The sequence below is a fragment of the Merops nubicus genome, unplaced genomic scaffold (assembly GCF_000691845.1).
Source record: "Merops nubicus isolate BGI_N331 unplaced genomic scaffold, ASM69184v1 scaffold1566, whole genome shotgun sequence".
Lineage (NCBI taxonomy): Eukaryota > Metazoa > Chordata > Aves > Coraciiformes > Meropidae > Merops > Merops nubicus.
In genome coordinates, this window is record NW_008616722.1 from 10,318 (window position 1) to 33,597 (window position 23,280).

The window sequence follows — 23,280 nt, forward strand, 5'->3', positions numbered from 1 at the left end:
AACTAAAAGAAGGGAACCATTTTGCTTCTTTTTTTCAAGAAAATTTATATACTCTGGGTCTTTCTTCCCATCCTTGGGCATAATTTGCTGTGAATCACAAATGCCTTGTGGGGCAGGTTATTTTTCTGCAGTCCTTGGGGGTCAAGGGCAGAATTAAACTTTTGATTTCTACATGTCATTGTTTTTGTTTTCACTGTCTCACTGTACAGGTCTGAGCCTTGTTCTTCAGCAGCAACAGCTATTCAGCTCTCCGTAACAGCCAAGAAGAGGAGTTTGGTTCTTTGGATGGATGCTGCTGCTCAAGCAACTGCTGCACCCCAGTTCTTGGGTTGGGAGGAGGGGCTCTGTGCACCAAGCCAGGCCAGTACAGAGCCCTCCAGCAGGACCAGGTGCCCTGGACAGCCACACACTCCACAAGGTCAGCCGGTGTGGGGCACTACACCCAGCAGCAGCAGCTCCCTTGCTCTCCTCCATGTCCCTTCCTCTCCTGCACTGAACGTTGCTACACTCATCCAGAGAGACTGTCCAGCTGAGGACTTGGCAGCCTTTCTCCTAGTTCAGTCAGTAACACCAGTATCCTACTGGGACTTTGGCTTCACATTCACATAGTTCTTTCTCATCAGCATGGCTGGGTGCCAAGAAGAAAGCTAATTCTAGCATATATTCCTGTGGAGAAAGGTACACTCCTCAACTTAAGCTCCAGTCTGCTTCTGAGGGGTGAAGGTACAAGACCTGTCCCTCTCTCGCCTTCAGATAATAAAAAACCTGCCCTCCCCCACTACACACAACAGCCATAAATGTGGCTTTCTAAACAACATGGTAAGAAAGCACAGAAAACCATTACAGCTCCTGCAGGACACTGCCACCAATGCAAACTTTATTATAACTATTTCTGAAAATCTTCTCTTTGCAAAAAACCATTCCAGTGAAATTATACACTGCTCTTACTGGCAACAAAACTGCTGGTGGAAGCTGTTATTGAAACTGGTGTGGTTTTTCAGAATGAGTCTTTAACAGGCAATTTCATTGTGTCTATGGGGTTCCAGATGGCTATTGATTATGTCTATATGATACTGTACTGGGTTTGTGTGGTGAGGTTTTGGTAGCAGGGTAGGGGTTACAGGGGTGGCTCCTGTGAGAAGCTGCTAGAAGCTTCTTTGGCTCCAAGTAAGACCTGCCTCTGGCCAAGGCTGAGCCAATCAGCAATGATGGCAGCACCTCTATGACAATATATTTAAGAAGGAAAAAAAAAAAAAAACACCTTCTGGAAAACCTGGAGCAGAGAGGAATGCAGTGTGAGAGAAACACCCATGCAGACACCAAGGTCAGTGGAGGAGGAGGGGCAGGAGGTGCTCCAGGCACTGGCGCAGAGATTCTCCTGCAGCCAGTGGGGAAGACCATGGTGATGCACTCTGTGCCCCTGCAGCCTATGGAGGTTAACAGTGGGACAGATACCCCCCTGCAGCCTATGCAGGACCTCATGCCAGAGCAGGTGGCTGCACCCAAAGAAGGCCATGATTCTGTGGGAAGCCCATGTGGGAGCAGTCTGTTTCTGAAGGACTACACGCTGCAGAAGGGACCCATGCTGGAGCAATTTGTGAAGATCTACAGCCTATGGGAAGAACTCGTGGGAGAAGTTTGTGGAGGATTGTCTCCCCTGGGAAGGACTCCACACTTGGGTAGGGGAAGAGTGTGAGGAGTCCTCCCCCTGAGGTGGCTTCTGATATGAAGCAAACCTTGGCTCCTGTTCAGAAATGGTCAACAATGCCACTAGCACCCTCTCTGTGGGAGTGACTGGGTGCATCAAAATGGCATTTTTAAGAGGAAAACAGTTCCGGTCCAAAGTAGTACATCATAGCACTGCAGTATTAATAGGGTCCAAGTGAGTCCCACTCATCCTCAAAATGTTTGATGACCATGTTAAGCAGAAGGGCATTCCAACCCAGAGGTGAAAGACACATGTCTGGTCTCTCTTTCTGCACATTTCTGATGAACTTTCTCAGAATACCGCCTGGGAATTTCCTACTGCCAACGGTTCCCAGCCCCTGCCTCGTCATTTCAAGGAGGACTTGCAGTGTCGCTTACCCCATTTTCTTCTAGTGCTGCCAAGGGTTTATTAATGCTGTTGACAAACTTGTTGACATGCTCAAAGTGCTTTGTCATTTCTGTTGCTAAGACCATGTCAATAATGGCTTGGCGAAGGGTTCGATACTCATTCCTGTTTAAAGAAGGAAACAATTAAGAATGCTGGCTGGTTCACAAAGGGCTGCTCACTAAAACAAGTCTAACAAAAATGCTACAGACCATTTCCATCAAAGATTGGTGCTGGGGGGAGAAGGAACAGTAAAAAAGGCTTGGGCAGCTGGATGAAGCACCCTTTGGCGTGCAGAGCTATATGTGCACGACTGGAGGCACGCATGGATCTCTAGGAGAAAGGGTGCGAGAGCTGGGCAGAAGGAGAGGCTCCAGCTACTCAGGAGGGCTGCCAGGACATGTCACACCAGCACGTTCTCAAGGCTTTTAGCACAGACACTCAGCACTGGCTCATGCTCCAGCCAAGTTTTCAGCAATACTTTTCTGCTGTATCTTGAGAGGGCCATGGAAATGGTCACATCCTCACCCTAAATGCCTTTCTAGGGCTGGAAGAAGAACAGCAGATCCTTCACTGCTATTTCCATTGCAACAAGGCATTTAATTTTTGACTTTCTATCCTTGTTCTACCCAGCAAACATCTACCTACTCAGCTAGAGCTTGCCACCTACATCCAATGACACAAAATGATTCTTCTAGACTTGCTGACACTAGGCTTTACACTAAGGTCCTTATAAAGGGTCTGTCTTTTGATCCACAGGAGGAACTGAAAACATGGGATTACTGCTCAGCCTCTGCAGGACCGGCAGAAGCGCTCTACCATTTTAGAAGCAAACTTCCACAAGGGCTATGGACAGTTATGCACAAACACTGCCCTCCTCTAGGATGCTTGTTTGCATTATCTTACGTTACACAGGGGAAAGTGAGAGATGGTAATGAGCAGGCAAGGACCCTGGGTTTTAAGCCGCTTACCTCTCCATGTTTTTAAATATATTGCATTTGTCATCCCGGGCGGTGAGCTGGAAAGCCAGGGCAGCATGGTGGCTCTCCAGCACTGCAGTGTCATTGTAGAGAATGGCTAGCTCACTGCCAGCATTGCACAGGAAAGAATTTGTTCTTCCTGGGTGATCCACGTCATGGACTGTGGCAGCAATGAGTGCGGCAACCTCATCAATTGGATCCAACGTTTGCTGAAAATAGAAGGATGCTTAGTTTTCCTGGCAGACTCATTAGAAACCCTGCTCTGTCCATAGGACTAAGCCAAGTTCCCTAGGAATAAACGCCAGAACTCTGCAGATCAGTGAGGGTTAGATATTCTACACAGAGCAATGGGAAATTCATTATAAACTTCATTGAACATTGCATGACTTTTTTTGCCATTTTGAGCCTCTTGAATTTTGCCTGAGCCACACACTTTGACAAAGCACATAAAATTAAAGAAATTAAAAGTAATAAATTAGTTTGGGTTTTCTAACAACACAGAAACTACCTTCACTTAGAAGGTTTTGGCTAAAAACTATCCTAACAGACTCTTTAATTTCTTTTGGAAATTTAATGTGTCCTAATCATATTCCACTTACATGCTGACCAGGTTTACAATATGTAAAGAATGTTTCCCATATATCCAGTTCTATAATAACAGCGACCTGGGGCTGCAGCTAATACGAATTCTGTTAAGAATACTTCATGGTTTAGATCCATGGAAAAACAACATGACATGCTGTTCTAGACTTTCTGTATCAGATTCTGATTCTCTTGGTGTGCTGCACTTGTGCTTCATGTCTGCTTACATTGGTCATTGGTTTATGCCTAATTATATCTCCCATATAAGACAATAGAAAACTATGTGACTTCTAAGGTTTTATACATAAGTTTTAATATTGTATTAATAGCATAAAGGAGAAAAAGAATGAAGCATTTCAAGAATACATTGCATACATTTGGAAACTAGCCTTTATGCTGTGTTTATGCTGGCTTTTTGTGCAGGATCACGGGTCCAAAACAATTATGTTAAAAATTTTAATAAAATGAAATAAACACAAAAGGAGAAATGCTCCCAGTTGAATCTGGAATCAGGGCAGATAAGTTCCATTCCAAATATCTTGAATGTAAAGTCTAAATTCTTTACTGGCCTTGCCAGTACCATTCAGAATGGTTAGACTTGATAGGTGAAAAGACAGTCCCTATGCTACTTTACACCTCTTGAAATTAATGCAGTGACTTGAATTTGATGGAGTTAAGACATTATTCATTGAGGACTGACAAGAGGGTCTTGCAGAGAACAAGAAAAGGCTAAGAATTATTTCTAGGTTCATAGTTAGCAATGTCTGAAATACCATCTACTGTGTGTTAGCCTCTTCTTTCTTTCGGCTGTTGCTCATGGGATTCTATTTTTGTAGTATGAAGTTAGAAGACAGATTTTTAGAACAGGATCTCCTCTGAGGCACACCCTGACCAGTGCACAAACTGGGCTGAAAAGGACCCGTGCGGATGGGAAGTGGCAGAAACTGGAAAATACTTATCCTGCAGGACTACAGCAGCTTAATAATCTGTCACTTATTTTCCAAGTCTTACATAACAAACTTTGCAAGAGATTTACAGCACCTTTACCACAACTTCAGGTCAACGATTCTAACTTTGTCACCTTAACTTCAGTGGCACAGAAGTGGAAATTATTCTGAGAATACTGCTTCAATTTGGGAGCCAGAAAATTTTCCCAGGCAAGAACCAAGTTCAATTTACTGCAAAAAATCTTCTCAGTGTGAATGTGAATGGCAGAATCTGGCCTTCTGTAAATCAGGTTAAGTTGAACTCTGGACAACACAAAAGCAGCTGGGCTGTAACTTTGAAAAGATAAAGAGAGAATTTTGAAATTTTGACTGGGCTCCTTCTTATGCTGCAACATCTTTTTCTCCTCCTATGCCTGCAGAGGAATGGAAATAACATTTGGGAAAAGGAGGAGGCAGTCATGCTTCTGTAGCACTGAAATGAGTCCAGATCTTGTCTGTTTCTCATAGATATTCCTGGGAAGACCAGCTAAACCTCTGGCAAATCAAGGGCTGAAAATAGCCACTGAAGTTCTGTTCCCACTTGGCATATAGTGTTTGTAAGCCAGCCTCTAGAGAGCACACTAATGAGCTGCAGCTCTGGGTTAAGTGACTTACTACAGTTTTAACGAGCTGTCAGAAGCTTGTTTACAGTCACAAACGTCTCAGCCAGGTGCCCACCACTAGCACTATCCTTAGGCAGGCCAATTCAGGGGAAAAATTTCTATCCAAAAATGCTACTCATATATATGCACTACCACTCCACTGCATACACATGCAAGCACTGAATTAACTCCCCTTCTCCAGACTGCCCTCTGGGCATGTGAGAACAAAGGTTGCTCTAATTTCTTCTGGTTGTCAGTGGGCTCTAATAAGCCAGTGGGTGTTACGGTACAGGGAACTTTGACATGTCATCTTTGTCAGTACTCTCCTCCAATGCAGTCTCTTTAAGCCTCAGGGCATCTTGTCCAGTGGGTGACATAACTTTGGATGCACTAAGCCTATTTTATGGCCTATGTTGTCCTGCGAGTCTTCTGCAAAACTATCATCACAAGGCATAAGAGATGATGATTTATCCCATCAAATCTGCACTTGGCATGTACTAGCACAAAAATAGTTGTGCCACGCATCAGAGAAAGTTTAACTAAACAAACAAGTTTTGTTTCAAAAGGTTTTCTTACTCTCCCATCAAGATTAGCTCAGCTCCCATAATATTAGTATCCATCCTTCCACATATACAATATGAGAGATCCTAGAACTCATGTAAAGCAGCCTGGTTCTTTGATCTCAGAGTTACCAAACTGGTTGTTACTAGGTAGACATTTGGCTCCTGGCATCCTTTTTTGAGACATCTCCCTTTGAACGCACATGTACTTCCCACCTACACTGTTTTTCATAAATGTAGACTCACCTTTACTCTTTCTTTAGACAAGAAATAAGCAGTGGCATGTAGTACATCTGCTGAATGAGTAGAATTATGGTAGGAGTTGGAGGAATGGTAGTTAGCTTCAATAACCTGTAACCATGACCTCAGAGTTGATTCTGAACAGTTTAAAAATTCACAGATTCCAAAGCGAGCGAATATTTTGAGACCCAGGTAAACCAAAGGCCTGTGGAAAAAAAAAAACAAGCACAGAGTTTTAAAACAAATGAGGTTGAAAGACTATTATATAGCATAAACAGTAAGAATCTATACAACATTTTTAACAAATTGCATGGCAGACTAGGTATAAGGACTTGTTAAAGAATTACAATCCAGACCTGTAGAAACGTTCTGTGTATGCAACACATGCACATTTTCAGACTCATGGCAGCTCCTGACACTTCCAGGAATACTGAAGAGGCTCTGTATTGCTGCTGTATTACACGGAGCAGTATTCTGGGGCTTGGGGAGTCTATGATGGGTAAATGTAGACTGCAGTCAAAATGAGATGAATTAGCAAGTACTAAACGCTACGCATGAGAGGAGGGAGTTATTTGTTGCTGCTGCCATAGATTCCTAAACTAGCTTGTTTAGGTAGATGAAGAGTATCTGTATGGCTATATAAGTGTATCTATGCCTATTGCATGGCTGCAATCACTATTCTTCCTGCACTGCAGATCTGCTTCATTTCCTTTACAGCTGCCCTTGCAGGCATCCATTGCTCATTGATTTTGTATGCAATAGGGGATGAGAGATGGAGGTATTTATATTTTTAAAAGTGCATTCTTAAAAATAGATCTTAAACCCTTATTTTGGCACCTCACTTTGCTGCTTGATTGCAGATGCATCAAGCTCTCTGATTTTTAACTGCACCTGACAGGTGAGGTGAGGTCATTCAAAGTTGCTGAGGTCATTTATAGTTGGATGTACATCTTTTGGCAAGAACACTCAGCGAGACTCTGTCATAGGGTAGACTATAATACACAAAAGTTAAACCCACCATAATTCCCCCCATGTAGCACTCTGAGACCAAGGTCTCTCCAGGTTTCTGTGCCAGTGAACTGTACTGCACTAAACCTTAGATTTAATGAATTATCTTGTCTGTTTGGACCTGAAGACAACAGTAATGTCATATTCGTACTTGTGATTCATTGACAATCACTTTCATTCTCTTAGTAAATGAATTGCCTGACTTTAAACACAGCAGGAAGCCATCATAATACCTTTAATAAAGGGACAGGCAACAAAATAGCTCCTTTGTCCCTCTGTCTCTCCAAATCAGAAAGAACCGAGAAACCTATCTGGTGATCTCAGGCATGTTGACTGGGATATAAATTCTTGAGTTAATTCAATGTGTGTATTAAATGTTGAAAATCACACAGACTGACTACATTTTGACTTTTTAAAATCACTGTATGTATAGCACTTTATTAGAAAGAGAAATGTAACGAAGCAAAAATCCTCTAAAGCAACAGGATGTAAATTTTTTTCACTTACAGTAAAATCACTTTAAAGAAGACTAAAAACCTGATTTTTTTAACACCTTTTTTAGCTCAAAAAACCATGGTCTGGAAATGAAGTGCATATATGTCAACCAAATGCCTGATGTCTTTTTTAGACATTCTTTCTGAATACCTTTCAAAGCTCTTATGGGTCTGGGACTTTAATGAGGGTTTAAGATAAGTCAATTCCTTGCAGGATCTAGCCTCCAAATCAGTGTCTCATAGAAGCTTTAAGCTAAGACGAAGCACAATACATGAAACTAGACCCAAAAGAGAACTTTAATAGGCATCAGAAAATAAAATCAACAATTTAAACAAAAAGATCAATTTACAGTCTTAGTAGAAGCATTTACTACTAATGAAGTAGAGGCTATCAAAACTGCTGACCTGCTATTGAAAACTCCTGTGATGGAAATTGGCATGCCCTGATGCTTTTTATCAGTAAATATTCTTCAGTTAATCTTATACACAAAATGTAGCCTGCCGAGATTTTTGAGTAAAGACCTTCCTCTAATCCCTGAGAAAAGCAATGGGAATTCTGCTGAAAAGCTGTATTTGAACTGTTTAGGAATAAAAATTACTCAATTACATGGAGAGAAAATAAAACACGATCTGTACCAACTGATCAAATTAAGATCAGCATGCTGACTCTATGTGTAGTTTGCCATAATTTGAATTTGAATCCCCACAAGACAACAATTTGATTTGCAGAACTTTTGTATTATTGAGAACAGAAAAGGAAGGCTTTTAAAATGATGTTTTGTTATTATACCGTATCAAAGATATGTAATCTTCACTTACATCCACTGGGAATCTGCAGGAAATAACATATGATGAAACAGAACATACTTAATGGGTTCATACACGACTAGAAATGACAGTGAGAGTATTTCAAACATCTGACTTTCAAAAGTAATTACATTTTAAAAGCAGAGGTAGAGAAATTAAATGTCATCCTGTAATCAGCTCTTTAAGTCAGTTTTCAGCAACTTCAGTTTATGAGCTCTTGAGTTTACTGACCTTTTATGGGTGGCAGCCTCAAGTTCAAAGATATCGAAGTCCCAGTGTTCTTCATTTTCCATTGCCTGTGTTATCTGGGGGGGTATGTCATTGAGGGAGATTGGAGAGATCAAACTGCCAGCGACCTGATGAGTTTCTGTTGAGGAATGTATTTGAAGATCACTGTTAATAACCCCGAGACACACTTCTACTCAGTGTGCACATTTCCTTTTCTGTAGTAACGCCTGGCAACTCTCCTCTCTACAAAGCTCAGTGATGCTGCAGAACAATGCTTATAAATAAAACAAATCCAAACAATGTTTATAAAAAAAAGAAGTCTGATCACATTTCCCTATTTCTTAAATTTCTTAACATGTTTTAATCTCAGTAAGCACTACATTAAAACTTACGTTTTGCTGACAATATGTATTCATTTCCTGATAATCTTCGTAAACCATCCTGTTCAATGAAAGTTGAGAGTTAAATCAAGGTATTGTACAAAATGTCTGTAAGATGATGACACCAAATAGTAGCACAATGACTTTAGAGAAGCCTGACTGCAACCTGTCATAATCACCAAAGCTGCTTCTCCCTTATTTGTGTGTACTGTTAAGATTTGCCTGTTTGACATACAGTTCTTAACGGATGAAAAACAGCGAGATACAGGATACAGGTATCCTGAGCTTATACAGGTATGAACTCAGAAGGTAAACACTCAGATTTCTCAGGTGCAGATGGAGGTCTAGAATTTCAGCCTCATGTCCACCTTTGGCTGGACCACACACACAGGCTCTGGAGGCGTGCCATGAACCAGACCCGGTACGTCCACACACTTCCCACCAACAAGCAAAGGTGGGGGGTGGGAAGGAATGGATGGAGACTGGCTTCTGCTGTCCTCCCTCTGGCAGTGGCAGATCAGGTCATCACAGCAGCATAACAATCTTGTGATTTCTTGCTGGGGCTGTACAGCAACAAACTACTCTGAGGCTTCCCTTCTATCAAAGAAGAATGTATGCTTGTTTATTCTTCAACTTCTAGGCTTCCTAGGCTTAATTCTGACATGATGCCTAGAAGTGCAAACTGAGATGAAGGATTAAAAGAGAATGCTATATTTAATATTTACTTTTCAGCTCATAATTTTAAATGCTGTGGCCCAAATTCTGCTTCTGTTTTGATGTATACAGCTGCTAGTTGCTGCATATTGATGTTTAGCCCATGACATAAAAAAAGCATTTATTGAAAAAAAAAATTCTGAATATACTCTACTTATAATGTTATGCACCCAAAGTATATCAGAAGTAAATGTGGATATTATAGCTGAAACACAATGTCTGCACTTCAAAGAATTGTTATATCTCATTTTTATTTTCACATTTTTAAGTAAATTAGTCTGGAGTTTTGTCGTTTAAAAGGAAAGGGAGCACTATGGCACTACTTCTGTAACTGGCTTGGTGACTCTTCAATACCATTGCTATGACACAAATAGTTACATTAAATATCAAAGATTTTTTTTTTTTAAGAGTTGAAATAGCAGGTGTAATTGTATTTGGCAAATCCATCTTTGAACTCCAAATGCCCTTCCTGTCATGAATTCTGCTTGAGAGTTCAAATCCAATAACCTGCTGCTTGTTCCTCTACTCAGACCTAACTTCTGAACATGAAGTGAAGCAGTATGATTCTGTTTTCAACAGACCCTTTGCTGGGAAAATATTTCTCCCAGATAAGTTTAAAACTCATATTATACCATATACCCTCAGGCTCTGAAATTGCTTTTCTCAGCTCTTGTATTGCTCCATAAAATAGCCTTTGCTTGATTTTTAGTAAGAATTTTGTATTTGCATATTGTCACCTACTTGTTCTGGGACCGTGGACTCAATACAGTCACAATACAAAAACATGTAAGAATTAATGATCCAGAAAAAGGAGAAAAATTCATGGGCTGTACGTAGTCAGCAGGAGAAAAGATTCACTTTGAGACTCCAATGATTCTATGTATCAATATTCTTCCTGCATTTTTATAGTTAAGCTAACAATATATTTTGTCTACTGAGTTAGTAAATTCAACCCTATATGAACCATTCAGGCCTTCTGGGATTCCTGAAGTCTCTCATACATTTCTCCTGATTAGTTATTTGCCGAGTATTTTAGAAGGCAAAAATACATGTAAAGTGTTTCAAGATTCTGACAGGTACTGCAAAGGCATCTTGATAGTTACAGCATGAAATTATAATAGCCCAGAGACATCTCTGAAAAGCTCACATCTCGTGAGCCTTTTTGAATCCAACACACTGTGAAATTTTTTCCTGAGGTTGCCTTTTATAAGACTAATGGGAATGCATATCCTTAAGGCTCAGGTAACATTCATCCAGGTTCATCTAGTTATTAGCAGGAGAGACAGGCTCCAGGCTATGAAGGTTTGAGTTCAATTCTTGCTATGCTACATGCCCTTTGTTCTGCTTTGGGTACAACACTTCTTTTTCCAATGCCCCTGTTCCTCTTTTCATAATGTAACAACATAATGCTTGCCTTCCTCAGTCGTTTTCTTGCCTTATTTATTTAAATTACAAGTTCTGTAGAGCATGACTGTGTTTTAATATGCGAACATTCATGTTTCTAGCTCAAAGCACTCTGATCTTTCAATAAGTCTCTATGGGTACAAATGTAATCCAAGAAATAGCAACACAAATATGTATTTGCATTCTTTTGAAAACGTACTCTTTTTATATACTTAAAAGCCCCTCAAATATGCCATTCTAATTCTAACTAATAAATACAAGTGTCTAGCTTGCTTTCTTCCTCTCCCATCTATACTTTTCTAAAATGAATCACATTGAAAAAGGATCTGGTTTTCCTTTCCATTTATAACCAAAGTAATGCTTCAAAGGGACTGGTCAATTATCTTCCCATATTCAGAGCTACATTATTAACGTAGGGGGAAAAATAATAGACAAAAAAAGGCGCACAGTTTTTCCTGAAAATTCGGCACTGTAGAGGCAAAGCACATGCTGGATGATAAAGATCAAGTAACTGGGAAAATCAGGCAGTGGAACATTAATCAATAGCTGTTTGTGGCAGTATGTACTTACTGTCATTAACCCTCCAACGAGGTCACTTGTATGTGGATCCTCATCTTTTGTCCCCAGTTGTGGAGAGTACAGTTCAGTGGTTCTTAGGATCTCCAAAACCCGGTCTAAAGCTTCTGCAACTGGCACGGGACTGCTTTCTTGTGCAGCATTGATGATGTTTATTACCTGGTTTAGCATTAGACATGTTTTCAATTTAGATGTGATTTAAGAAAAACAGAGACACTCATCATTTACTATGGAAAAACCTCACAGCAAATAAATTAGATCTACAACTTTAATCCACATGTAGGAGAATCAAAATAAAAGGGATGTTAATAAAACACTGATGTTTGCTACTGACTCTGGGAACAAGACTCTGCCCTTAAAGACAGCAGTCTTATTAGGAACTTTCCCATTCAAGGCACAGCCTCAAAACGTCTCCAAATAGATTTAATATAACCTTCTCCCATTTATTTCTCCCAATTTATTAAAGAGTTGATTTTTGCCAAATCCTTGAATGGTTTCAGAAAGCAGTTTACAATGCATAAGTAAGAAGGAAAAACTCTAATCCCTCCTCCACATAGGCAGAAGTCCTTAAAAAAGGTCATGCAATGGTTGACCACATGGAGGGTGCTCTACTAAGCAGGCTTGGGATAACTTTGCTCAGAATATCTTTTTGGGGCTGTACCAGTAGGTGGGTGGGATGGGGGAAGAAGGCCAGTACTGCTTTGCTTCTCCGTCCGGACGCTGCACTGGAGCCTTGTGCCCCAGTATTCCAGTAAAGCCCAGCTGACAACAGTCAGTGCAGGGCACATTACCTTGGTGATGGGTGCTTCAATAGTCATGGAATGTATCCTGGCCATAGAAGAGTGCCGCCTTTGGGAGCTGCCTGTGCGGAAAATAAAGCAGAATTTGTATCTTGATTTCAGTGACAAGGCATGACAGGAGGATTCAGCCAAAAAATCTTGATTCATTTGCTGAACTGCTTACCCTGCTGTGCCCTTCAGAGGCAATCTATTGCAGAATGCATACACATGCTTGTTATGCCACACAAGTGCAAAGTGATGCTTGCTGAACCACTGAAAATCCTGATTAGAGATAAGTAGCTCTAACAGCCTGGCAAAATCACAGCTTTGTTTTTTTTTTTATTTTAACTCATTTCCAATTAAAAATTCATTTAAAAAAACTATACAGATGTGCAAGTGTATGAATTGGCAGGCACAGGTAGGTAATAACTATTGCACTTAGGTTATTACAGGATATACCTACTTTTGCTGCCTGATGCAACATGACAAGTCATAATGAGTCAGCTTCCAAGCTGAGGTACATCAGTGAATCTCCCTTGAAGTGAAGATAGCTATGCCAAATTAAAACAGCAGAGGCTGTGGCCTGTTACTCATTGGAAATCGAAAAACAACTGTTTTGTATCAGTTAGCAACTTTGGTTCTGTAAAGAAAAGGCCAAGATGAGATTTTTCTGGATAATTATGTTGTGCTACCCATAAAATGCAGACACATCTCCGAGATGCTTTATGCTGAGCAGCTCTTCAGAAGAATCAATACTGTTTTTGCCATACAGGATGATGACTGTATTCTCACTGCCAGAAACTTACTCCCATGTTTCACTAGTATATGCTGCCTGGACTGTAATGCTGTATGCTTTAACAAAACCATGTAAGTATCAGCAACAGTTTTGAGTATGTGACTATCCATCAAGTTTGGGCTAATCTAATGAAGCAAAATACAACATAGTGAAAAGAAAACAAAAAAGGTAAAAACCATATTTTTGCATTTTTATCAATAGAAGAGATAAGAAACATGATAATTTCTTAGGTTTAGAGTTTGCCATTCATACTTGGAAGTATCTGTGCTGAATCTCATGAGGTCTTCCATGCAGGATGGTAGACAATATCCTTCCCTTCTCCACTGGTTCAAAAAAAGACCCAAAGTAGTTCTGGAGAAGAAAATGGGGCTATTTGACAAATGTAAAGTTGTTCATGAATTTGAGGACTTGCTATTTTATTAATGCGTGTGTATTTGTATATATATACACACATACCTATGTTTTTATTTGTATGTGTGTGCAAATAAAAATCAGAATATATATATAAATTAGAAAAATCCACTTGTTTAACATACCATCACTACCTCGTGATGTTGTGGATCTGACATCCAGTGATCCTTTCCTCCTGTCTTTGTGTCTGCAAGACTGAATATCTGTGGAGAAAATTATATTGTACAATGGCATTAAATTGTGCCTAAGATATGTTAAAGGAACTGAAACTTAGAGAAAGCCTGGTTGGCATTTACCACAGTGCTTCAGCAGACGAGAGCCAATGAAAGCTCCTTCCTGAACTTCTGCCCAGTTACTCTGCCATGAGCCCAGCCACGCTCCCTGCCAGGACACGCCCAAGTGCTTTTTACAGAAGGGATCTAACAGCATGGAGGGACAAGCTCCTTTCTTGACACAGTGACACAATTGTGGTTGTGAATACAACTTCTGCAACACACCTGAGTTCACTCCAGTAACAAGTGCCACAAAGAACTGCTGGCCCAAAGCAGACTACATGCTAGCAAATCAGGCAATGTGTCCCAGGTCCCTCACAGGCTCCAACAGATACAATCCGTGCTACCAAGGGTACAGTTAACAAATACCTGCAGAATAGATGCCAAGGATGTCTTAATTGAAGTATTGATGTGTGGGATGAAGACGAATAGCAGTGTTGGTCATCCTCATTTCCACCCACATAAAAATGCTCCACAATAGAGTTAAAAGCAATGGAAACGTACATGCCACTAGCTACAGGCCAGCCACAGCAACATGGCAACTAGACAGCATCCTTCTTATTTCTATCCACTACCTACAACTGAAACATGACACTGAATCCAGCAATTCCACAAGACCAACTTGGGGCCCTATTACTGCATTTTCAAGGGTGGGTTGTTTTATTTCACTTCCTGAACAATGAGACAGGTAGAGAGGGCTTGTATTTATTTTCCTGCCTTTTGGGCTGGATTCACAGTTTATTGCTAGCTGAATAGCACTGTTCAGACTGTCCTGTGCAACTGTGGTTTTCAGTCAGATCACTAACAACAGGCTTTATTCTTTCCCCAGGTACATCCTCCACGTATTAGGACAGATGTGTCATACCTGTCTGAGATTCAGCCTGAACACGTTCACATGTCTTCTCCACCTACAGTTTAGTATGAGAAATCCAGTTAGTCAGAACTTTCCCATTATTTCGTCATATTTAGGGCTAAAACTAAAGCAAGCATAGCATTGTTTTGACTTACCTTATTGTTGTCATTGCACAGTCTACTAATTGACACATAGTGTCTAATCTTTCTGCAGGCAAAAAACAGTGTGTTAATTCCCATCCAAACCTCAGCTCTAATTCAGTGCTGATACATAAAATAGTCAAGAACAACAAATTAATATAGAACAAATCCTGTTCTGTCAGGAAGGCTCAACTGGGAACAGAAAAACCCCACAATTCTGCACGTGATGAGGAAAACAAAATGGAAGTATCTTTTGCAAAGATTGTCTCCCCCTTTCTCTCTCAACCCCCCTTCCTCCCCCACCTTCTTCTAGGATTTAGGGTTACAGCAATCAGACTTAAAACTACACCCTTTATTACCACAAAACCTTCTAAGCCAGCTTCAAATGGGCTTGGATTGTTTCATAAGTAGTAACGTGTGTAATGTATTGGTCTTACAAGTTTGGCATCTTAATCTGAAAATACATTTTCACTCTATCAGTGGAGAGTAGACAGCATGAATTACTTCCAGGGATGAAATCACCCAAACCACTTTTTTTTTTTTAGGAAGTAACTGCATGAAACTACTGCTTTGAAACTACTCCTGCATGGAATCTGATCCACTTTCTCTCCTGATATAGTATGGAAGGACTCATCATAAATGTACCAACATACCCATAGCTAACATATACCTCTGCTCCAAATGCTCTACTTGGGGAAAAAGTGGAAGCTGCACAAAACTTAAGATATGTTTGAATTTTGACCAGGATCAAAGCACACAGTAACCTCATCACATAAAGACACTCAGCAACAGCCATGAATAGGTGAGCATGGAGGGACACAGTACAGGTGCACAGTGGAACAGGACATAGGTCCTGGTGGCCCCAACTCAACACACAGAGAGGAGGGTGCACTTGCACTTCAGGGAGTATTAGAAGAGTAAGAGTCACAAGTAAGTATGCCTGGATCTTTGGTTCCTTTTTGGGCAGAATTAGGAGATTTTAATTTTCCCTGCACACAGTATATACAGTTGATTTAGTCCAATGAATTAAATGCAGAGGTCTGAGGCTCTTTTCCTTGCATAAGTTTCCTTTATACAGTAAACAGTATATGTTAAGTATGTGTGTGTATATATATATAAAAACAGTATATCGAGTAACAGGATAATCCAATGCCTGCTGAAAGCAACTGAACACTAAACTGAGCCTTAATTCAGACCTAAATCGTGGCTTTAGCTTTCATACTTACCCTCCCTGTCCAACGACAGGTAGTATTTTCACATTTTGTTGTACACTATCTCCATTTTTCTTTTTCGCATAGTACATTCCTTGCCATTCCTGGAAAAAAAAAGAATTCAAGTGGGAGGAAGTTCATATAAAGCAGGAAGAGAAGCTGTAGCTTCATAATTTTTTTTTTTTATTGAAAATTGCATACAGTAGAAAACCAGTCAGGACTGTTTAAACTGTGTTTACCTTCAAGTTTCTCCCCTGTAACTAACCTGGTAGGATACTGTGTTGCTGCCACTGCCCTGAGGACTTCCAGAGGGGCAGCCTGTGAGTGGCCTGAGGGCAACGGCCAATGCCAGGTGCTGTAGGAATCAGAACCATGTATTGTCTTCCCAGTCCTACCTCAGTTGTGTCTGGGTCAGTGGGGCCAGACCTGGCAAAGGCCTCCCCCTCCCTTTCTGGCAGCAGCACAGAGGCCAGAGCCAGTCTTTTGTAAACTGGCAGCAGGCAAAGATTTACAATCTTGCCTACGTGTTTTCACCCTAGAACAGCTGTTGTTGTTCCTTTTTAATAGATGCATATTTTGAGCTGGGCATCTAACAAATACCAAGTTATTAATAAATAATTGATTCCATATTGCATATTCACTTAATACAAACTACCCATGGCAATTGCTGTCTTTCAGTTGAGTTCAACAGACTGTAGATCAGATCTTGCAAATGTATGTAAAAATATCTTCATGAGGCACATGATACGTATTTCTTTATGACTGACAGATCTAACAGTTAAACAAACCAGAGCACAGGTACAGAAAGAATAGTTTTGCATTTATGCTGATGGAGCCCACAAATAAAGACTCCATCCCACAGAGAGCTTCATGGTGACAGGCTGTGCAGGAAAAAAATATGAAAGGCTTTTCTGAGGATCTGTTGGAGAAAAGAACTGTGCATAACAAAAAGCGAAGCGAGCATAATGTCTTCTTCTGTGAGCTGCATGCTGAATACAAATGAAGATAAAGCAAACATCACAAAATTCAATGCTCTCCTAATTAAAAGTATGCATATCAATACTTTCCTGACAACCAGGATGAGGCAGATATGAGTAATTGATCTCTAACCCAGGTAATAAACCTGGAATATGCACAGAGGGGTGAAGTCATAAGGTACAGACTGGATAATCCCTGCATTGCAAGCCCATCCTTTTCAAGACAGGCTATTCACTAATGTGTTCTTCTTAGTCAACAGATCAATTTGCAACCTGTGAATTTCTAAAATCTGTGAAACTGCGGCAGGAAATTTGTGAAGGAAAAGGTCAGCAGAATTCTGAGAAATATGAGGTCCAAGCCAGACTCCTGCTGGTAGGTAAAGTTGTCCCAGAGACATTACTTAACCATATTTTAAGAACACCATATGCTCTCTCACAGAGCCTCTGTCAGCAATCCAAGTGAGAAGAGCTACTTCACAAGACAGGCTGTCTGTCAAGCTCATCATTGTCTGTATTACAGGCACTCAAGGGCCAGCCATCAGTCACTTCTGCATGGTGTGGTGTGCTGGGATCGAATGCAGAGTAAAAACCATGCACACTGAAAAAAACAGCTTCACCCTTTATAGAGTAAAGCAACACTGAGGTTTCAAATTTCATTAAGAAGGCCATGGCACACATCTATCCACTGAGCACTCACACATGTGTAGTAAGTAACCCCAGTTCAGCCGTCCTGCTAGACTGGGGCTTCTTGCACTAGGCAGCGAAGTTCAGCAAGCTACTTGCAGAAAACTGAGCAAACAGAAATAAACACGAGATGCCATGAAACAACCTCACAGAAAGTAAGACCGAGTTAGGAAGGAATTACCATAGATCACACTCTGTGATGAAGGCTGCCCTCCCGCCCCCTCTGTAAAGATAGCTATCTTGCAAATAATTCCCCGGGAGCAGAGGAATTGCATGTCTTATCTGATTTATTGATAGCTATTCATCTCACTTCAGAAAAAGCGAAACTAAGATAAAGAGCTTTGTGTCAAACTGCAGAGATCAGAGGCAGCAAGCATTCTAGTCAGAGTCGCACATTTCATCTTAATGGATGTAATTTGAATCATGAAACAGAAAAAGGAAGAAAGTACGACTTGTTTTTTAACTTCTCAAGTATGGATGGGTGAAAATGCCTTTCAATAACACTGGCTTCTTGCAAATTACAGCCAGCTGTAGTAACAAAAATGAACTTCCAGAGATTTTTTTTTTCTTTTTTTTTTTTTTTTCCCTAAGAGAAACAACATCCCAACCCAAGAATCTCTATGTACCATGTAATTAGCAACTTTTGTGTATCATGTCTATGAACTTTTGTTTGGATATACTGAACTTGCTCACAAATGCTATGTTTGTCAGCACAAGAGGAGAAATGGTGCAAGAGTTGATATTCCTAAACTCCCTTTTATGACTAGAAGTAGATTTTATACAGCTTACATTTTTCTAAAGATTAGAAAATCTTGCTTTCTATTATTTCTGTTACATTATCATGTTTGTTCAAAACAGAAAAGCTAAATGTGTTGATGGGAGGATATCACAGTAGCAGACAGTTGGCTTTTTTAGTATGCTATAAGCTACAGTAGTCAATATATAATTTACTGTAATGGGAAGTAGTCTTTTAAATTTAGGATATAAAGAAATGACAAGCCTGAAAACAACATACAGGCCATGTCAGAATGATCCAGACACAAGTTAGGCACCTCTGAAAATGCTGTAACATCTTGACGAAAATGTTCAAAAGGCTGCAGTGTTCCAGAGCTTGCTCCACACAGTTAACCTCTACTCACAAATACTCCCTGTAACAATATGATCTGCAAGATTTTTCAATTAATATATTAATGTAAGGCTACATAGATTGCATACCATAAAATGTTCCAAAGGGAAATACAAATAACATGTAAAGAGAATACATCCACCTAAATCAACTTAAGCTGGTCCAGACAGACAGGTTTTAAAAAAGTAGTATTCCATTAGCCCTCACAGCTAGAAGTCCTAGAGCCAAGAGTAAAATAAGTGCAAAGAAAGAGATGGATTTGGGTTAGGTTTTTTTCATTCATAGAATAAAATATATTTCCTTTATTAAAGACATTTTTATCAGCACACTAAAATAGTAAAAATTTGATCACTTCATGTCTTGAGAATTGATGTTGTAGATTTAAAGCCTGACATGTCTAATGTATTTAAATTATAACATAATAAATACTCTCTCCTAACATCAGTTTTGTATGACACACATTTACTGAAATAATTTTGGTCAGGCAAGAGGTGTGAAGCACCATAATCCAAGTCAGCGTCTATTGCTGGGATGTCTTCCAAAAGGCCAATACGTGTAGAAATGAGTGACACATTCTTGTTGAAATGCACATGCCACCTGCATCCAGCCAGAGTGCAGCTTTTGTTGATGAATGCCTGTGTCAGTACTCTGATTTACAGAGCATGACTCATAACAACTTTGCATAGGTGCTTTTGCATCACTGTGTAGATACACGGAGTGCCATAACTCATTTTGGCATCCTCCTGCTCTGTCTCAATAACACGCCGCTTCCCTGCAGCCAGTATGGCCCAGCCAGCTACCCTGCCTCAGGTCTGAGCATGGGCCATGACACATCTACAAACACACCAATTCCCAGATCTCTTTGTGTAACCTCCATGATCTTCTTCCTATAAGGAACTATGACATGTTTAATGACATCAGAAGCATTCACACCTCATTGTTAAAATGCAAATGAAAGCTCCTAGATGGATCCTCTCACCCCAGCCACAACAGTCCCAAAGGAACATCATGGAGCTACCAGGCAAACAGTAATGGATTTCCCTGAAGCCAGCTGCAATTTCTCATGCACTTTCTTGGGGCAACAAACATTCCTAATGGAACTCCATTAGGAAGCTCCCATGTCATTAGAAAATAAAAGATATTGGCAGCTGGCAGCTGACACTGCCTATCACTCTCAAGTGATATTGCAACTATCTCTTCTGATAGTTTTACACTGTGAACTTGCAAATCAGCTTCTACATTTCATGCTGAAACACCTCAGAATTTTTCTTCTCATTTACATCACAATGGATGACACGTGCATCCATCCCATTTCTCTTTGGTACTCTCACACCTTCTGCTATATGTAGAGCATATACGATAAAGAAACACAGCAAGTCACTTATTTCCATAAAATGTGTACCTCTTCTAGCAAAAAAAGAGAAAGTCACACCTAAAAAAACGAGCATTTTTTTACTTCCTCTTCTTGTTTGAGTAAGAAAGCTGCAAATGCTACATCTCTGTGAAGCTGCAAGTTACATCATGTGTTGTCCCTGAACAATAATTCTCACAGGTAGCAAATGGTAAGTGATACAATGACATTACTCACCTTTCCTATCTTTATGCAGGAATTAATAGTATCTAGGAAATCAGCTTTTTTTTCATTTATAGGCACTTCTGTTAATTCCTTTCCTATTAGTTCACCTATTTGATAGCCCATCATTGTTTCAAAAGCAGGATTGACGTACTGTGAAATAAAAACAAACAAAAAAACCATTCAGCAGAATACTTAAAGAACAACAGAATTCCCTTTTGTCTATTTGCTTAGCCAAGAGAAGTCTATCCCAGTCTGAAATAAACCTCTGTGTGTACTGCTCCTGAGAGAGATGCCTACTTTTTCTAATTCATGAAGCAAAACAGGAACGTCCAAACAAGCAGAGTTGTGCAGAGTGTGTGCATGTGAGCAGAGAGAGGGAAGTTATGGAAACAGCTGAGTATTGCATATCCACAGACTTCATTCAGACAACATGAATTCCTGAAAGAGAGCTCTCAGTTCTCAAACCAAGAAACCTCAAACCTACCTCAGTGTTCCTAAAAAATCACAGATTAGATGGTGGGATACCACAGGAATATTAAACTTATCTATTGACGAATTCATCATTTTGTAGTGGGTAAGGGCAAACCATCACCATTCCCCTGTCCAGGCAAAGCCCAGCCGAGCAGACTGGCAGAAGTGAAATCTAATAAAGAAACAACTTCTCCGAACTGAATGTTGCATTTCACCACAATTTTGTGGCCCTTGCCTAACAGAGCTGGAGACTGGTACCCATGGCCCACACCTTCACCACTCTCTCGTGAGATGAGTTACAGACACAGGTCCTGTCATAACAGCATCTGAATGCCTCACAACTTAGTGTTTCAATATGACAGGAATTAAAAGGGTGCTGCTGGATGCCCTCTGCTTCTAGAGGTTCCCCCCCTAAAGTTTCCTTCCAGAAAGATCCCCCCCGTGTGAGACAGCCCTGCCTCCTGGAGCTCCACGACTCTTGCACATGTCAGGTCTCTCATATTCTGGGGCTTTTAGCAGAAGGACAAAATTCGGTCTGAAAAAATATATTTAAAACAACTTCAGGATGCAATCTGTTATTTTTGTAAAAGGGATGAAGGGAGCACATCTTTAAAGAAACTGCCATTGTCAAGATTTGGGTCAAGGAGGTACAATTTATATGGATAGCTTCCAGAGGCTTAGAATCAAGCTCTTTACTGGTAATAAAATCACTCCCCACAGGCTTCATAGCTAGGAATGAACTAACTCCCTGGGCTTCTAAAGATGATTTTTTCAGGACTGCAAACCTAAGCACAATTTCTTTTGCTTTTTTAAAAGAAATTTTTAAGAGAAGATCAGATTAAAAAACAGTTGGCCCAGGAATTCCATTGCATCAAACAGTATCAGATTTAAGGAAAAAAAGTGTACTACCTTTATTTAAATACAACATCAATTAGATTTGCTTTTCAAGAGCATCAAACTAACATACAGTCTTTTGGGGAAAGAATGCATACAAGCCAGTGGCTGCATTCATTCATGATATGAAAGAAACGTTAGAAAAAATAAACCCAAGAGACTAAATCCTTGTTCATTAAAAACAACAATCTCCCTTAAATTTAAATTGATTTATGCAAGATATTTTAAATGGAGAAAATTCTACTTTAGAGCTAAACTAATTTCAATCTTTTTAGCAGCTTAGAAGTTAGGCTAGATTCTTGTACTCTAAGAAAACCAAATGTAATAATGGATGAAATAAAATACAGTCAGTCCATAGAGCAATTTTCTGTACTTATAAAAATAACTGGAACAAACCTGTATTACATGGTCTTCACTTGTGATCTCAATGGCTTCTTGGCTTTTCTCTAATGCTGTAAATAATGAATTGCATGCCCTGGAGACCAGAAAAAAAAAAAAAAAAGCACATCTGATTACATTTAATTCACGTATTTCTTATTGTATATGGCAATAAGGTATTTCAACTCATACTGAATAACATTTTACTTTAATGATTAACATATTTTCTTCAGCTAACTGACGTTCTATAATTAACTACAGTACAGCAAAAGAAATACTCTCTTAAGGCTGTGGCTGAATTAGCATGTTTTCATTGATCATGTTTTTGGTAAAATTACCTTAGTTTGAATTGTGCCTGCACCTCTCCAAATTCCAGCTGAATCAACTCATTGTAACAAGCCATTATATTAGAATTTTCTACATATCTCTGCAAATAAAAGATTAAAAGTATTTAATTAATACACATTTCTCTACTCAAGGGTATGAAGGTCTGTTTTCTTTTGCTTAATGAAGAACTAAAAAGGAGTAGGTATGCCAAAAATTAACATGCTGTAACACAAGTAACATGAGAATATTAATTTTTGACTAGTTTTACTAGTCCCGAAGCTAGTAACCTAGTTAGTTACTGCATTTTTAAAAGGTGACAGATCCTCAACAGCAATGAGGTTCAAGCAATCTGTTTATTCTCTGTGATTGTCAGCATGATCAATATATAAAACTATCTACTTTCAGTGAAGTTATATGCTTTCAAGCTACACACTCAATAACAGTAAAACAACTTACATTGTGTCTCAAGTCATCAAAAATTGAGATTATTATGAGTTTTCAATTGCTAATACCCCAGATTTTATTTTGGGTCATGTATAGGAATGAGCTCAGTATTTGTGATTTTTTTTAAAACATCTCATATTTATCAGGTATGAACCTGAATGTTAAGTCTTGGTTCATGCTAAACTGCCACAGACACTGATAGTTTGGGAGGTAGGGTTGATTGTCAGAGGTAAGCCACCACATCAAGGCTGGTGAACAAAATTTTCTGCACTTTGCTATTAGTCCCAT

The 23,280-nt window shown here is 39.8% G+C and overlaps 1 protein-coding gene across 1 annotated transcript in view; it reads right to left on the bottom strand.

Moving 5' to 3' along the window:
* LOC103775448 (high affinity cAMP-specific and IBMX-insensitive 3',5'-cyclic phosphodiesterase 8A-like) overlaps positions 1-23,280 on the bottom strand; it is a 121,964-nt gene that overhangs the window by 4,298 nt on the left and 94,386 nt on the right. Inside the window, exons 8-21 of the mRNA XM_008942899.1 lie at positions 22,560-22,648; positions 22,240-22,318; positions 20,491-20,628; positions 16,131-16,219; positions 14,920-14,971; positions 14,777-14,819; positions 13,765-13,842; positions 12,445-12,515; positions 11,648-11,812; positions 8,972-9,020; positions 8,583-8,718; positions 6,049-6,247; positions 3,064-3,281; positions 2,074-2,218 (exon numbers count right to left, since the gene is read on the bottom strand). Coding sequence (XP_008941147.1) covers positions 2,074-2,218; positions 3,064-3,281; positions 6,049-6,247; positions 8,583-8,718; positions 8,972-9,020; positions 11,648-11,812; positions 12,445-12,515; positions 13,765-13,842; positions 14,777-14,819; positions 14,920-14,971; positions 16,131-16,219; positions 20,491-20,628; positions 22,240-22,318; positions 22,560-22,648 — 1,551 coding nt within the window. The remainder of the gene's footprint in view (positions 1-2,073; positions 2,219-3,063; positions 3,282-6,048; positions 6,248-8,582; positions 8,719-8,971; positions 9,021-11,647; positions 11,813-12,444; positions 12,516-13,764; positions 13,843-14,776; positions 14,820-14,919; positions 14,972-16,130; positions 16,220-20,490; positions 20,629-22,239; positions 22,319-22,559; positions 22,649-23,280) is intronic.